The 16,084-nt window shown below is 35.5% G+C and overlaps 1 protein-coding gene across 16 annotated transcripts in view; it reads left to right on the top strand.

The window, feature by feature from the left end:
• Positions 1–16,084, top strand: part of C2CD5 (C2 calcium dependent domain containing 5) — a 73,350-nt gene that overhangs the window by 36,815 nt on the left and 20,451 nt on the right. For 9 of the 16 annotated variants that reach the window (XM_074871408.1, XM_074871414.1, XM_074871413.1 and 6 more), the window contains 3 exons: positions 9,417–9,531; positions 12,024–12,119; positions 13,883–14,074. In XM_074871408.1, the coding sequence (XP_074727509.1) occupies positions 9,417–9,531; positions 12,024–12,119; positions 13,883–14,074 (403 nt within the window). Of the gene's footprint in view, positions 1–9,416; positions 9,532–12,023; positions 12,213–13,882; positions 14,075–16,084 lie in introns of all 16 variants that reach the window. The other 7 variants (XM_074871403.1, XM_074871405.1, XM_074871404.1 and 4 more) reach the window with 2 other exon arrangements.

Below are 16,084 nucleotides of genomic sequence, written 5' to 3'. Positions count from 1 at the left end.
TCAGCTCCAGTAATCAGAAACACAGAAGGAGAAAAGATTTTTTTAATAAAATTCCTACGTATCTCCTGAGTTCCTTGTGTGATATCCAGACTTGCTGTTTAGAGTGTGAAATTCTCTAGAACTCTAGTTTTGTATATGAGGAAATGCAAGAGGAAAGCTTGAGTATGTTTTGGTTCTGTAACTGAATGCTTTTCTTTCACAGAAATACAAACACAGTGAATGTGCAAATTACATTTCATACTGCTCGGTGTAAATGTGGCGTACTTGTAAGAACACAGTAGAAAATGTCAGAATGTTTTTGTTGGTGTCTGATGTGGCTATTATTCAGAACTAGTAGAAAAACATTTTAAGCTTGACCTCTCGCCTTTTCTTGGACAACTTCTGGGTTGACTTCTTGTCCATCAGTGTGTGTTGATATGATAATGGGAGGTTAAGGCAGTTGTCTGAGGCTTTTCTGAACAGTCAGGGGTGGCATGTTTTTCAGTAGTATTTTAACCTACTTTTCCACAACCATTCCAGGGGAGTGAATATTCCTAAATGTTTTTTATGGTTAATGTGAATGGAGTCTGAATATTCTTTTTTGAACCAGATGCACCCTTATAGTAATTAATTTTCTTTGGGACTGGGTTATGGGTTTTTTGGTGGTGTTTTTTTTTTTTTTTGAGAGAGAGAGTTCTGAGTAGATACTTATGTAACTGAACAAAGGGTGATCACTGTCAATGACTATAGAATAGTATTCCTATGTTCTGTTAAGAGATTCATAAATTAATCAACTTGGCATTTAAAACCTTTGTTTTAGAATTCTTTGCCTAGTAGAAAGTAATTTAATCTGTTAATACTGATTTAAACGTCTCCCTGAAATTTGGTTAATGTTGTAAAAGTCGTCATAGACTTTTCACTGCACAAATGCTCCAATAGAGCTGTTGCTTATTGTACCACTACAGTTTGTTTGGAACTGGTAGTATGTAAGAGAGAGAACCTTGGTCTTGTGGAAAATTGTTACTTTTGCATGTAACTCTTCCTAATTTCAAAATATGGGGCTTGACTAAAACTATTACCTTGATACAATTTTCTTCATGGATTACAATGAGTTTTTTTAGCCTTATGATGTGTCATGCTGTGGTTGCAAAGATAGAGCTGTAGAACTACTTGCCTGGCTCAAAATACGGTGTTAGAAGAAAACTAGAATGATTCTAGTTGAAAGGACACCTTCCTAACTTACTACATAATTAGAGGTAAACATGTTCTTCTAAAATGTCGATGGAGAGTATTGTAGGAAAATGGCAGATAACACAAGTTCTGACTGACTGAAGCAGGATTATAGAAATAGCTGGTTAAATGTTAAGTATAAGATCATTATCTGAGCTGAATTAGGCACAAGAGATTTGTCTTCTAAGTGCTAAGACTTAAGTTCCTCAATATACCATGTTATAAAGAAATACCACAGTTTTGGGGTTGGTTGGTTTTTTTCTGGTTCAACTTGTACTTTGGATTCTGTTAGTGCAATTTGACCTTTTACACTAATATTTTCAGTGGCTTTTGTAAGATTTGAGTTGTTGGTCTCTCTTAATGCAGTCTCATAGAATTCCTGAACTCACTCAAAAAGGTACTGTAGGAAAGCCTTCTTGGATCCAGACGTTGAGAGAGGCTTCTCTGACTACTTTGTCTAAAAACAAAATAAACAGTTGTGAGCGAATAGAAATAATGAATGCAGAGTTCTGTGAATGTAAAAAGTTAAAACTCTGAGGAGTGTAAACACTGAATAGGAAATACAGAGGCAGTTTCATTTCATGCCAAATAATGCCATCCCATTTCTACAGTTGTGCAGTGAGGTAGATAGTGCGTGGCAAGAAAGCAGCAATCTTGTTTGTGAACATCTATCTGTGTTTGTTGAGACATTTTTTTTGTGTTTAAAATTCAGTATGTTTCTTTTAAGGACTGCATTAGTAAATCAGTATTATTGCTTGTTTTAAGGTTCCACCTAGTTTGGCTTGTTCAAAGCTTTAAATTGTACTTGTAGTTCTGTTTGTGATACTAGTTATAAAATAGATAAAATGTTGTTTAAGAAGACCTGCCTTATCGCAGCATAGTGTCTCCAGCTTTGGGTAATAGCCCCTTTGTTGCTATCATTTGAAGATGTCCTTTGAAGATTGCTCATATTTTAAAATAGGTTGTATTTATTGTGCCAAGATGACAAAGCAACAGAGAGATAAAAGATAGAATAAGTAGTTTATTACCTAGCAGCTCTTCAGAGTGGCAGACCTTGCCCTTGATACAATTACAGTAACAATTAAAACAGATTCCTACATCTTCTGTTGTGTCCCACTCATAATTAGAGGAACCTTCACCATTATAGGATGCATGACTGATTGAAATTATAACTAAAAACTGGAGTGACAAGTTAGGTATTTAGGCCTGGCACACTGATTTTCCAGAGACAAATTAATTTCCGCTATTTAATGTTTTGTTATGTCTGGGCAGTACTTTTAAACTTTTATAATTCCAAGGAAGTATGGTGAAGTCTAAACCTTTATTTTTAAGTGTTACTGTGATAGTTTAATCTTAGAATTAATTTTTAATATGTGCATCTGAACGTCTTTTTTTTCTCCGAATGCTGTATTCTTTGTTTTATTTTAGCTTTTTAAAATTTTATTTAAGTTGTATCACATGGTGGTTTCCTTTAGCTATAAATTAAACTATTACTGCAGTTTTGGTATTGCAGGATATATATTTTTTTTCTTAAGATGATACTTTTTTGCAGCTTGTGCTGTTCCTATGAGACCTACATTTATGATTAAAAGCAAAATTTATAGGATGTATTACTGTTACAGCTGTGTAGTTAATGTTTGGTGGTATTTGCAGCGAATTTTTTTGAAGCAGTTTCTGGAAAATTATTGCCTCAAATATTACTTTTAATATTTAGAAAAGGTTAAATTATGATGTAGTCTGTCCAAGGGGTTCTTGCATGTTTATTCTTAAGATCAATTACATATGTAACTTGTAGCATGTGACTGGTAGACCAAGTGTAGAACAGTGGAGGTGTGAAAATCCAAGTAGTTGCTCTCTTTTTTTAATCTGGGACATTCTGTTTAGATTTACAGAGTTGAATTAATTTAGGTTACAGATGTTATGTCACAGTGGATCGTATAAAATACTTGTGTTTAGTGATGTCAGTCATAAGGCTTACAAGATACTGATCTTTAGGTATCTGAGCATTTAAACTGTTCCAAGAATATTTACTTGAGACAATGAACAAATGCAGGAAGACATCTCAGTGCTTGCTGTCAGGGATTTTGAGAATAGAGTTGTTTAGGAATATATATCTGAGAGAGTTAGCTGATTGGAAGTTAAGGTATTCCAAAAACCAAACTTTGAATTAGGTTTTTTACGATTCCCTTTTAGGGGTGAGATAGGCAAAAACATCTCCTGATCCATTTTAAAATTTCTTAATGGAAGTATAATTCTGTATGTTTCTGTCTAAATTACAAACGTATTCACCTATATCAGAGATACAAAAGCTATGGAGATTCTGTTAATTCTGTTTCATAGTTAAACTTCTTTTTTTTCTTTTGTAAGAAAAACCAGAGTATTCTCTAGCCTCCTAGCCAGTGATGTAGGTTTTTTCATGAAATTCAGAATATGAGAAAAGAATTCAGGAGTTTTGATGGCAATGTTACTAAGAGAAACACTTTGCTGCCTCTCCATGTTGGGGTATATCCTGGTGTTAAAGCTAGTGTTCCTCAATAGTGAGGTGCCACTAAAAGGAATGATGCTGCTTTTCTGTACGATTTCAGCCATGTGCTCTTGCAGTCTTCTGGTGGTGATGTAGTGATTTGGCCTGACTGACCTGATAGAAAACTAGCCCTGCAAATGAATGGGTTTGTGTTCAATCAGCCAGCTGAAATATCTCATCCTGTAAATGCATGAAAGATGGATGCAGTTTTAATCCTAAATGTTCTTAAAATTGCTTCTTCAGTAATTGAAGAATTTCTTCAACACCCAAACTTAAACCTGTTTTTTTGTGCATTCAGTAGTTTGTGCTTGAGAAGTGGGATACATGCTCTGTGACCTCACCTGGGAGAAAAGCACTGATTTAATATTATTCTCTAGGCTGCATGTTTTGTCTGTAGTTTAAGCTGTGTAGGAGTAGGTATACCTATTCTCTTTGGTAGTGTGGCTGCACTGTTTTCTGCTGGTTTAGTGTATCTTAGTTTTCATTTGATAAATCCCAATAATCTACTTCCTTCAGTTTCTGTATCTTAAGCAAAGTTTTCATTTTCACATCTTTTAGTCTTAAAGATGAATATAGGGAGTAATTTTTAAAAAATGGAGTGACTTTGAAAATATTTTGAAAGTTTTGGGTGGTCTGTTGTAGGTTTAGTTATTTGCTACCCAAGTTTTGAGTTCAAACTTTACAGACAGGAGGATTCAGCTTTTTGTACACTTACTTAATTGTTAAATATTTTAGAAAGAAGATAGGAAATGTCAATATTTATGGGATAACCAGGCAGGATTAAAATTAAACTTCAAGATCCAGGGAAGGGTGCTTGTAAACCTAACAGAAGTATCTCTTAAAAAAACAACCGAACAAACCTACAAAAAAAATACCACAGTTTTTTCTGTATAATCTGATTAATGAAGAAGATACAAGAATAAGGCGATAAGGAGTGTGTAGATAATGGCTCTGCCTAGTGAAAGACTCAAAAGATTGAATTTGAAAGAATATTATTGGTTTCTGCACTGCCATTTTTGAGATAACAGAACAACCAGTTAATTGCAGATTGTGAAAACTTTCATGGTGTGATTGTCCTCCTCATTTCAGAACGTTACATTATAAATGTAAATACTGAATTATGTAATATTAAAATAGATTGAAATGAATCATACAGTTCCTACTTCAGAGTAATTGTCCCAGGATGGCTAGGGATTCAGCTTTAATACGTATGATCTGTGTAATCAAGAGACCATTCTTAATTTTTCTTCAGTTTTTAAAAGTCTGTATGGACCTAGCATAATACAGATTCTGGCTCAATCTTGAAAGACCCTGCACAAGTGAACCTCTATCAAGTAACTTTGGAAAGGTGTTGCTTCTTATGAATCAGAAAGTATTGATAGTGTCTAGGGTTATCTCCAGGTGAAGGATTTGGACAGGATTTTGTCCTATTGACAATACAGTCTCATAGAAATCAACCTCATATTTTGAAGGAAAGAGATAGATGAATGGGTGGTGGATAGAACTGACTCAAAGAACATTTAGGGCACAAAGTATATACAGTGCTGTTTGTGTCTTCTAAAGCTGTTTAATAAAATAAGTTTGGAAAGTTTCAGTTAGAGGAGGTTTGAGTTGGCACGGTTTTTATAGAATACTGTACTATTGACAACATTGTTTCTCAAGTCTTCAACTCTAGAAACCGTGTGCTTTGCCTCCACTTTGTTATAAGTATCATGCCAGTTTTGAAACATTAATAAAAGGTTTAATATTCAGTCTTTGTTTTCCAATAAAGGGTGCATAATAGCAGTGTAATTTTTGCAAATTTTTTTACTTAAAGTTGTAGATAAACCTTGCTATAAACTACTCAGTAGATTTGCTAGAAAAGCTTGTGATTGAGTGCTATGTATGCTTGCCTTTTTGCTTCCACCTAGAATCCAGGGCCATTACTTTCTGTAACCATTTCAGTGAGCTGCCATAGTTTTCAGTCTGTACTGTCACCTGATCCAAGCATGCGCCAAAATACCCACTGTTTCTGGCTACTGTCTGCTGAATCTGCTTTGCAAACCCTTAGTTTTTAAGCTTTTGCCTTAGCAAAAAACAACAACAGACACTCTTAAGGAGTGTACTGGACACATGCCATCCTGCTTCCCTAACTCCTCTAATTGTTTATGTAAATCCTTAGCTTTACTAAACCTGTAAATGCTACAATGGCATCCCCATGTGAAATCGTGTGGCTCGTGTCAAAAAAGGCTGCTTGTGAAAATATTTGTCAGAAGAATATGAATGCTACACATTGCACTGCATTCAGTGTTTTGTATCAATTTATTATTGCAATGTCATGGTGTTTGATTTTAATTGTAGTCAATCATTTTGTGTTTTAATATGCGAAGGTAAGTTCATGTAAACTGTGAATGTACAGTATTTATATATAAACATACTGATTTGTATTTTTGGCCTCTTTCTGGAAGAAAAAATACTCAACTAAATGTCTTAAGCAGAGGACCCAGTCTTCTTTACAAACACTTGTTTATGCATGACTCTAATTTTTGAACTTGTGCAATAAGAATTCATTGGATTTTTTTGAAAGATATTGGGCCTGATCCTGTTAACACTGAAGACAATAGCTGGAAAGTTGTACTTATCTCTTAATGAGAATGAAAATGATCCATTATATTACTGTAGTTAATAGTTTTGTTAATTCTGATGTTGAATGGATTCTCAGAGTAAAGGGTTAAATGTTGCTTTAGCAAGACACAGTATTGAGCAACCTCACAACAATACGTGCTTTCCATTATGATAAGGAGAACTTGTAGATGAAGTTAGGTGAGAAAAGTGTGTTAACTCTCTTAAGAACTTGTTCCTAAACTTTAACTATAAATTTTTGTGGAGGAAAGTTATATGTTTGCATAGAGTTTGGGACCCGTCACTATTTCTACCTTTTCTGTTCCCCTTAAGCATATCTGTTCCCTTTCAACATTCCATTCTGTTTCAATTTTTACTGTGGCTACATACCTTTCCAGTGTCATATTCTTGTTTGTAATCTTATTCTTTATTCCAGAGCACTTTCCCTGTTCATCCTCAGTCACTTCATCTGTTGCTCACTTTCAAATCCTTTGTCATGACTTCCCATTTTCTTGCACTTTTTGTCATAGAAAGGTCATTGGTGACAAGTAGGAGCAGTTTTTGCCAAATGGTACCTAAAGGTGTGAAGAGAAAAGTGATGATTTAGTAAAATTGGCTTTTTTGTCTTTATGTCTAGAAAAAGTTTACTTCTACTTTGCAGGTGTTTTTCTGTGAAGTAAAAAAATGTGTGTCCAGTCAATATATCTAGCCAGCTGCCTGTGATCAAGTCTAAATGAGCAAGAATTGTCCTGCGCAGTTAGTGAACCACTTTTTCTACTACTTAGACTTTTCTGTTCTAGAGAGTAACACATACTGATAAGCAATCTCCTTGTCTGTGATTGGATGGGGAAGGAGGAATTGCTCCCAAAATCCATGTCCATTCTTCCGTAAAGAGTTAGTGATAACATTTACAGAAGGTGCTTGTGGTCTCACATCTCCCTTACAGCTCTCCATTTTGTCAGATGTTGTAGCCTTTGTCTTAAAATGGATTTCCAAAGTTGCTCCGTTCACCTACCACTACTGCCATTAACTGGTGGCAGCAATCACAGCCTCTGTTCAGGCAGAGATGCACATGCAAAAGAGAAGACAATTTGCCTCCCACTTTCCTTTGTGTACCACAAATCGTTCTCATAGTTGAGCCTTGGAACTCCAGCCCTATGATGTGATGAGTTATTTCTGCATGATTCTCAGCTTTTGAAAGCTGAAAAGTGTGAGACCTTGCTAGCAGGTATTCCAGCCATCTGAGTCAGGATTACTGTGTATCCTCGAGCATTTGATTTTCGCAGTTAGTGAAAGCGTTTAAACAGTGTTTTCAAGCTGAGATCAGGGAGGTGCAGTGCTTCAAGATTCTACTAGTAATTCATTGAAACCGGCTGAAGGTGAACTCAGATACAATGAAACATGATTGATACAGTTCACGAAAATCCTCAGTCTGTTTTGTGTCTTAATATGTGTATTTTCGTCTTGATTGCGGAGAACCTTCCTAAGAACTATCACTGTAGGTTTTTTTTTCTCTTCACTATTCATTTCTTAAAGCAAAGGTTGGATAAACTTCAGTGTGGACACCCAAGGCTGCTGTTAGTCAGTGCTATGAGTTACACAAGCATTAACATTTAAAGTTAGGTATAGTTGAATATACATAGCTCTGTACTATTTTTTAAATTAGATAATGACAATTAGTTTAATTTCAGAAAGCGGAAAGCCTGGTTCAGTATGAAAAGATGAGGTAAATTCATGAATGAATACACCTTGCTGTAGAGTATTTTTGTTTCAGTAATTTTCAAAATATGTGTATATCCGCATCTTTCATTTTTGTTTGTCATGTTGTCAGAGAACCTAGTGTATGATAATAGGGTTATCATACACTATATTTATAAATATTCCAGATAGTACAGAATTGCTTCCTAGTGAATCTCAGGTTTTTAAATTATTATTCACCAAGGAGATCTCAATGGCTAGATGTTTGTATCTGTGTAAAGTTCAGTTATTTCATGGAAATTGTATAAGAATCTTATCTACTCAGAACCCTTCCTAGCACCTGAGTGCCTGTTGTTTGTTACTGTTTTTCCCCTTATTTTATGTATCAACAATTAACATGGTTTTCAACTAAGTTCATTGGTACAGGTAAGCCATTTTGAAAGAAGAAACAGTTGACAAACTAATTGTAAATGGCAATACTGGTTGACTTCTTATGTAAAAAGCTTGTGAGACAAGAGCTTTACTTCTGGGAAACTAATGGCTGAACAGTTTAAATAAATGGATTGCATAAACTTATTATAGTAGCACTCTTTTTTGCATTTTTAATGTAGTATTCAAGAAAAGCAGGTAGGATACATTTTAACATGTAACCTCAAAGTCAGTAAAGGTAATTAGAATCTGTTTGGGGGCGGGGTGGGGAAGGTGCGGTTGCAGGATACTGAAGCAAAAAAGCGTCGACAGATAGATAGTCAACATACATCTTGTACTTCTTAATGTTATTGATGTAGAAGTAGTTTCAAATACCTATGGCTTCTCAAAGTTAGAATTGCTGAAATAAAGACCACAGAGCTGTGTGATTAGTGATACAGCCTTGAACAAATATTTTTAAAATCTGGTAAACAGAGAGAACTGCTTACAGTAGGAAGAACTACAGAGGTTATCTCAAAGATGTCAAGTGTATACCAAAGTAAAATATTACTTTATTACTATAAATACTGTTTCAATACTATTGCTGATAGTTTTCAGTATTACAGAGTATCTGTGATGCTTTGGTGCAAGTTAGGTGCTGCTCTCATGTTGTTGGAAACTGACAGTATGGTCTTCAAGTGGGTAGAGATTGGAACACTTATCTACAGTATTTTGGTGTTATCTGTCATGGACAACAACAAGAATGCAGTAATCTGACAGAACCTGTTCTCATGGGTGATAAACAAGAAAATTAGTGAAAAAGCCCTGTTAGTGTTTGCTTGAACTGCAATAACTAGGAAATAAAAAGTGTCCAGATACAGTAAAACACTTAAATATGAACTTTTCAGATTAATTGCATGAAGCTTTATGTTGATGTAGTGCAGAATAGTGAACTGATTTATACTTTGTCTTTCAGATGAACCAGAGACACGAGATGCATGGTGGGCAGAAATCAGACAAGAAATAAAATCCCATGCCAAGGCATTGGGTTGTCATGCTGTAGTGGGCTACAGTGAATCAACTAGCATTTGGTAAATCATGATGATGATTTGATTTTCAAAATGCCACAGAAAATTTATTTCATCTTCAGTGGATTAAAAATTATGAACTATTTCAACACAGTTGTTGGTACTAAGTCTAGTATACCTACTTCAGAGAGTTTGTTAAAGTAACTTTCTATTTTTTTTTAATAATATATTTTTGGTTGGGTTTTTATTGGGTTTTGTTTTTTGTAATGAACATTACAATTTTTTTTGTTTAATTCCAAACCTACATGTTTGCCTTTGTAGTAACAATATTAATTTATCTATGAAGTTTTCTAAACCTAATCTAGCTAAATAGCTAAGACTGTTCCTAAAAGTATATGTATTGCAGTTTCATTGTTGGGTGACATCTGGCAGACCAGTACTTAGATGGTAAACCTCAAATTTAAGGCACAAATTCTTTACTAGGAATGTATTAATTGTGAGTTAAAGGAGAATATGCTGCCTGATCGATTTAGAATACTTTAGATGTTAACATTTTGTATTTCTTTCTGAAAAATGCATGTAATTATTTTTATCTTTCAGTACTACAGTAGTGTTTAACATACTAAACTGCAGCTCTGCAGTCTTTCTGAGGTTGAATTCCCCAGCCCTGCATTCTATTCAGGCCAGAACTCCAGTGTCTTACTGTATTCCCTTTGGCTAAGAAAATTCCAATCTTGTGTATTTTGATGGCTTATTAACAAACTATGTGAGAGGCTTGGAGAGTGGGAGAAATAATTTGGGATTCATCTAATTACTTGTCCTTCTCTCTGGCCCAGGAAAGGTTGTGTCTCTTTCTAGCTCTGGAAAGTAATCTATGAAGAGCTCCTCCTGGGGCCAAGTGTGTCTGACTGATATCAAACAGAAAAGTACTCTGGCTCACTGGTTCTTTTGAATTGCTTTAGGAAAGTAACTGAAGCAAACTTGAACATCTGAACTTACTTTCTGTCAAGTTGATTTTGCCTAAGTACTTTTAAAGAAAAAGCACTAAAGATTTGCTTTTTTAAAGAGAGAAGTTGAAAAAGTTTCATTTTACTTTGCAATTGATATGTTGAAGAAAGAAATATAGAGTTATACAGTGTTTTCATGAGTGCACACCATCTGTTGGTAAAGTAGTAAGATAACCAGAAATGATCAGTCTGAAGCCACAGCATTGATTGTTTCACATCTGTTGCTCCTTCACATTTATTGCTTCACTGCAGGTAAAAAAAACCCAAAACTAAAAAACACCAAATATATTGATCTTTCACAAAACTTGAAGACAATTTTTGGAAGTCAAATGCTTATGCTAGTAAAGTAGGAAAACAGGAGAACTTACTTTACAGACAAGGCATGGTTTGTATTCCTTATACTGTCTTGTTTGGTTATGTCCTGTCTTGCTTGGTGTATTAAAGACCATATTTACCTCAGAATTGCAGTGTGCAAGTTTCCATTGCTGAGGGATGAACTTGCATTAAAAATGTAAGATTTACTCCTTTGGCTGTCAGTCTCCTTGTAAAAAAGCGTGAATATTTTGTATTTTTTTTACTACCTTAACTGAAGAAAGAATGTACAGAGTATAGATAGGCAGTCAGTTACTGGGTTATTTCACACTTCAATTTTTCTTAAGGAATTTAATGTGTTCATTGATTAAAAATATTTTATTAGAGTTCTCATGCTTACTTGCCAGTTCAGCTTTATTCCATGCTTAAGGAGCAAGGCTCTGTCTGCAAGTGCTGGTCTGCCAGACATGTTGTATATGAAAAATTATTCTGAAAAGAGAAACAACAAATAAAAACCACGCATGCATCATTCTAGAAAATGTGGGAAAGCTTTTCTCCATATTTTCCAATATAGTATTTTAAGTATTGAATGTTAGAGATTTGTTTCTTATTTAGCAATTTCAGAAATACTAAAAGCTCTGTGATCATAGCTTGCGCTTCTGAGAGCTTTAACTCTGCTAAGTCATTAATACGGTTGGTTACTTTACATGCTATATGTACCATTATTGTAGTTGTTCATGGTCAAATTTTATTGTTTTGCTAATTTTACACTCCAAGAAGCACCCTTGTCAATGTTGTGTTGTAACTTCATTTTGAAAGTGAATGTTCATAAGGTGGTGAGGCTCTCAACTTCCATTTTACTTTGGTAAAAATTATGCCTTGTTTTTTTTAAATTTTTCTTTGCTTTTGTTGGTTGGTTGGATTTCTTTGCATTATTAACTGTAGAATTGAAAACTATACCTAAACCTGATTAGCCTTTGTGATGTTATAGCATGTTATTTATGATATAAAGCAAAGCTCTTTAGTCTTTCTGTTCAGTCCTTCTGCATCTCTTACTTATACAATGGTTTAAATATCCAGAAGAGGATTGTTTGTGAGATTTAATGGATAAAATTGCACAAATGCACAAAATTAGTAGTTACATTGAATTCATTGAGCCTTTTAATCTAATAGTTTTAAATAAAAATAGCACCAAGTAGTAGGAATTCACTTTGTTGTAATTCTTTTCTCTTATAGTGAAGAGGTCTGTATTTTGTCCGCGTCTGGCACAGCAGCTGTACTGAACCCTAGGTTTCTTCAGGATGGCACCATGGAAGGCTGTTTGGAACAAAGGTTGTCATGGCAGCCTGGCTTCTTTTCCATAGGGTCAGAGAAGGGAGAGGTTGATTTTTTTCCTCAGAGCCAAGATAGTTCTTCTCTATTAGGGTAGGTTACAGTGTTACAGTGCAGGATGCGGGACCAACCACTTTACTGCTTTTCACTAACAACAACAACAACAGAAGTAATGGAACTCTGCACCAAATTAGATATTCTGTTTTTATTTCTAACAGTCTGAATAAGGTAACACATTTGACTACTAACCACAGATCATAACTCGGTTTTTTTCTTTGCCGCTCTTCAGGTATCTTTTATCAGCTTTATATCACACTATAAAAATTGACTGATGTATGATAAATTAATGTAAGCCAAAAACTGCTGTGGCTGTGTTATGTGTATATATGCTCTACATATACTATTTAAGAGCTGTATGGCAGATAAAATAGCGTGGTTGTAAAACAAAGATGGTGCCAGATTTTTACAAAAGGTGTATGTTTTAGTTATGAACAAAATCATGAAACTGAAGGAAATACATGAAATTTCCCTTTGTTTCTGATCTTGTAAATAAAATTTGAGGAATGAGTATTGACGGTTATTTTGGGGAAAAAATAATTAGATAACTAATGCATATTGGTAATTTATTATGTGTTTGTCAGGATAGTAATCAAATATTTCAAGGGATTATTGTAGTTGTAAGTAAGGCTGTTTATTACACCTTAGCACTTGCATTACTTTTTCCATAATAACCCTGCCAAGATAGTATTATTTACCATTCTTTTACTTTGTTAGCAAGAGGCCATTATCTTCTTGTGTAGATAGACTTTTGAAAACTGTAGCCAGAACAAAAATATTTGTTTCTGTATTCACTATATGATGGAGAAGAAGAAATGTCATGTTCATAATATGTAGAAAATTGCATTTTTATCAAAATACATATTTTGTTGCTACTAAGAGTCTTGGCATAGATTAGAAATGGCAAAGGAAGATGAAACAACTAAATGGACAAAGCCCATGTTTACATGAGACAAAACATATTTGCCAAAGTCTATGATAAGTTGTGTTCCAAATCTGTCAGATTTGCTTAAGCATCTCTTCAACATTCACTGAGAAGAATTGTTTATGTGAAACAGAATAAATTTGCAATGGTGCAGTTAGCTTATGCTTTCCTTGTTTGTATTTTTATAGTGGTCATTCCTGGATATTTCTTATGGGGGAGTGGGACTAAGTGTTCTAAGTGAATAACAAGTTTTACCTAATAACTTAGGAAATAATCTTGCTATTCTTCTTACAATGTTAATATATATTGTACTGCTTCTCAGTAGGATGGTTGGTTTGTTATTTATGTTCTGCTCATTAGGTTTGTGTAGGTTTTTGGACACAAATGTAAAAGAGACTTTTCATTGTATCTGGTACAGCAAATTCTCTGTACAACTGTTGTACCATGGACTGCATTTAGAATTCACAGTGTCTAAAGCCAGCTCAGTGATGTTTTAGGTTTATATAAATTGTCGGTCATTGTATGTACTTTTTCTTGATCCCTGCATAACGAGTTTCAATGCAAGTTTTATTTACAGCATTGTAACTAGTAGTGTGCAGCCTAATTTTACTCTTCTAATTCATAAAATGCAATACTTGTCACATTGGTATAATGGAGCAGAGTATAGCTGCAGTGTATGATTTAAGTAGGTATCTTTAGGTGTTTATACATATGTGCATGTATTGATCATTGTTAATAAGGTGCAGATGTTTTAAGTATGCTCTCCGTAATGTATTTTTAGGATTGAAGAAGCTTCACCACCAGGTTGTGGATTTTGCCATATACCGTATGATGAATTGAACATGCCATTCCCTGCTCACCTCACTTATTGTTACAACTGCAGAAAGCAAAAAGTTCCTGATGTCCTTTTCACTACAATTGATCTTCCTGTAGAGGCAATAGTTATTGGGAAGGGATGTCTTATTCAAGCCAGGTATCTATCAAAATATTTTCTTAGTAAAGTTTTGGAGATCTTTGAAAGAATTCCTGTTGATAAAATCCGTTCATCAAACCTTAAATTTTGTATATTAAATTGCTAGGAGTTAATGACAGTGTATTAGGGTACAGGAGAAGGACAGCCTTCTCTTCCCCTTGTGTTATGTGTCATGTCTGTTGATGAACATCTGGTAACTTGATGAGTCTCTTTAACCAAGTAACAAGCAATAGGACGAGAGGTAATGGCATCAAGTTGCGCCAGGGAGGGTTTAGACTGGATGTTAGGAAGTATTTCTTTCCAGAAGGGGTTGTTAGGTGTTGGAATGGGTTGCCCAGGGAGGTGGTGGAGTCCCCATCCCTGGAGGTGTTTAAGAGTCGGGTTGACATAGTGCTGAGGGATATGGTGTAGTTGGGAACTGTCAATGTTAGGTTAATGGTTGGACTGGATGATCTTCAAGGTCTTTTCCAACCTAGATGATTCTGTGAACTTATCCATGTTGGTTCTGCTACTTTTTTAATGCCTGTGGGAATTGTCTGCCTGGGTATAAGAGTTTTCATGCTTTAGCTTGCTGTTTGGGACTACTAATGTGGTCAGATAACAGCTATTGCACTGGAAACTCAATGAACTGATTAAGTCAGTAGTGTTAATTTTGTGCTGATGTCTGTAACTGAACATATCTCTGTAGAATTGGTGGCTATGTCCAGTTTATGCTGTGGTCTTTGAATTTGGAAAAGGGAATAAGGTGGTTTACAGTCAGAAAGAAGGAAGTGTTAGCTATGGTACAGTATGTATGGGTGGCCAGCTACATGGGTAAATAACTGGTTGGATGATTGGGCTGAGAGGGTAGTGGTTTAGGGTTTGTAACCTAAACATGACAAATATAACAGAGTCTGCAATGGGACCTGTCATGTTGAACATCTTAATGATGTGGAGGGGATGATGGACTGCATTCTCTTCAAGTTTGCCAGTTGCACCACAATGAGTGGGACTCCACAATATGATACCTGTCCAGTTTTGTCCTGCTCTGAGAGTAAGACGGATATCAGAAAACTAGAGCAGGTTCAGTGGAGGGACACCAAGGGAGTAAGGAGCACCTGCCATATGAAGAGAATTGCAGGTGCTGGACTTGTTCAGTCTGGAGAGAGGAAGGATTCAGGGGGACCTAGTAGCAGCCTGCTAGTACTTCTAAGGAGTTTGTGGATCATATGTAGCCAGGGTCTGCACAGTGGGAGAGTGAAAGACAGTGGGCCTAAGCTGAAGCAAGAGAAATTCAGAGTGGATATAAGGAAAAACTACTTACCTGTGAGAACAATCAGGCAGTGGAGCAGATTGCCTAGGAGGTTGTGCAGTCTCTATCTTTGGGGGAGTTTTGAAGATCCAACTGGATAAAGCTCTGAGCATTGTAGTCTGAGCTCAAAACTGACCCACCTTTGGCTGTACAGGAGGTTACACTGGAGACCTCCTGAAGTTTCTTCTCACCTGAATTTTTATTACGATGCTGTGTTTATTATTCTCTTGACTTCTGCTAGAGCAGAATTACTGGAGCTACTGTAGAGATGTGTTTTGTGCTCCTCCTTTGGTATTTTCTGTATTACTAAATCCTCTGTTCAGCACCATTGTGGAAATTGACTTTGTGTCACATGATGGTCCCCAGTCTGTCTCTGGAGCACCTGCAGATGTCCCATTTCCTCTAGAATGTATTCCTGAAACATTTCCCCACCTGTCCCCCCTGCCCCAAATAAATTTGAAAAAAAGACCTGAAGCTATATTTAGAAAGATTTTGCAGTGAACTTGTTATGACTGGGTGAGTTACCGTGTTTTCCTGATCATGTAATAAATGTAGTCCTTAGAAGAAAGTGTTGTCTGTTTGTATCACTAAAATGTACAGTTGTCATGTGCTCTTTTTGAATTAAAATTTGTCACTGAAAGTAGGCAGCCATTATAGTGGTGTGGGGTTTGAATTTCAGTTTATGGGGCTAAACCCAAAGAGTGGAATATGACTAACAC

The sequence above is a fragment of the Strix uralensis genome, chromosome 5 (genome assembly GCF_047716275.1).
Source record: "Strix uralensis isolate ZFMK-TIS-50842 chromosome 5, bStrUra1, whole genome shotgun sequence".
NCBI lineage: Eukaryota > Metazoa > Chordata > Aves > Strigiformes > Strigidae > Strix > Strix uralensis.
The sequence above is the reverse complement of the archived record's forward strand: the minus strand, read 5'-3'. Positions and strand labels throughout refer to the sequence as shown.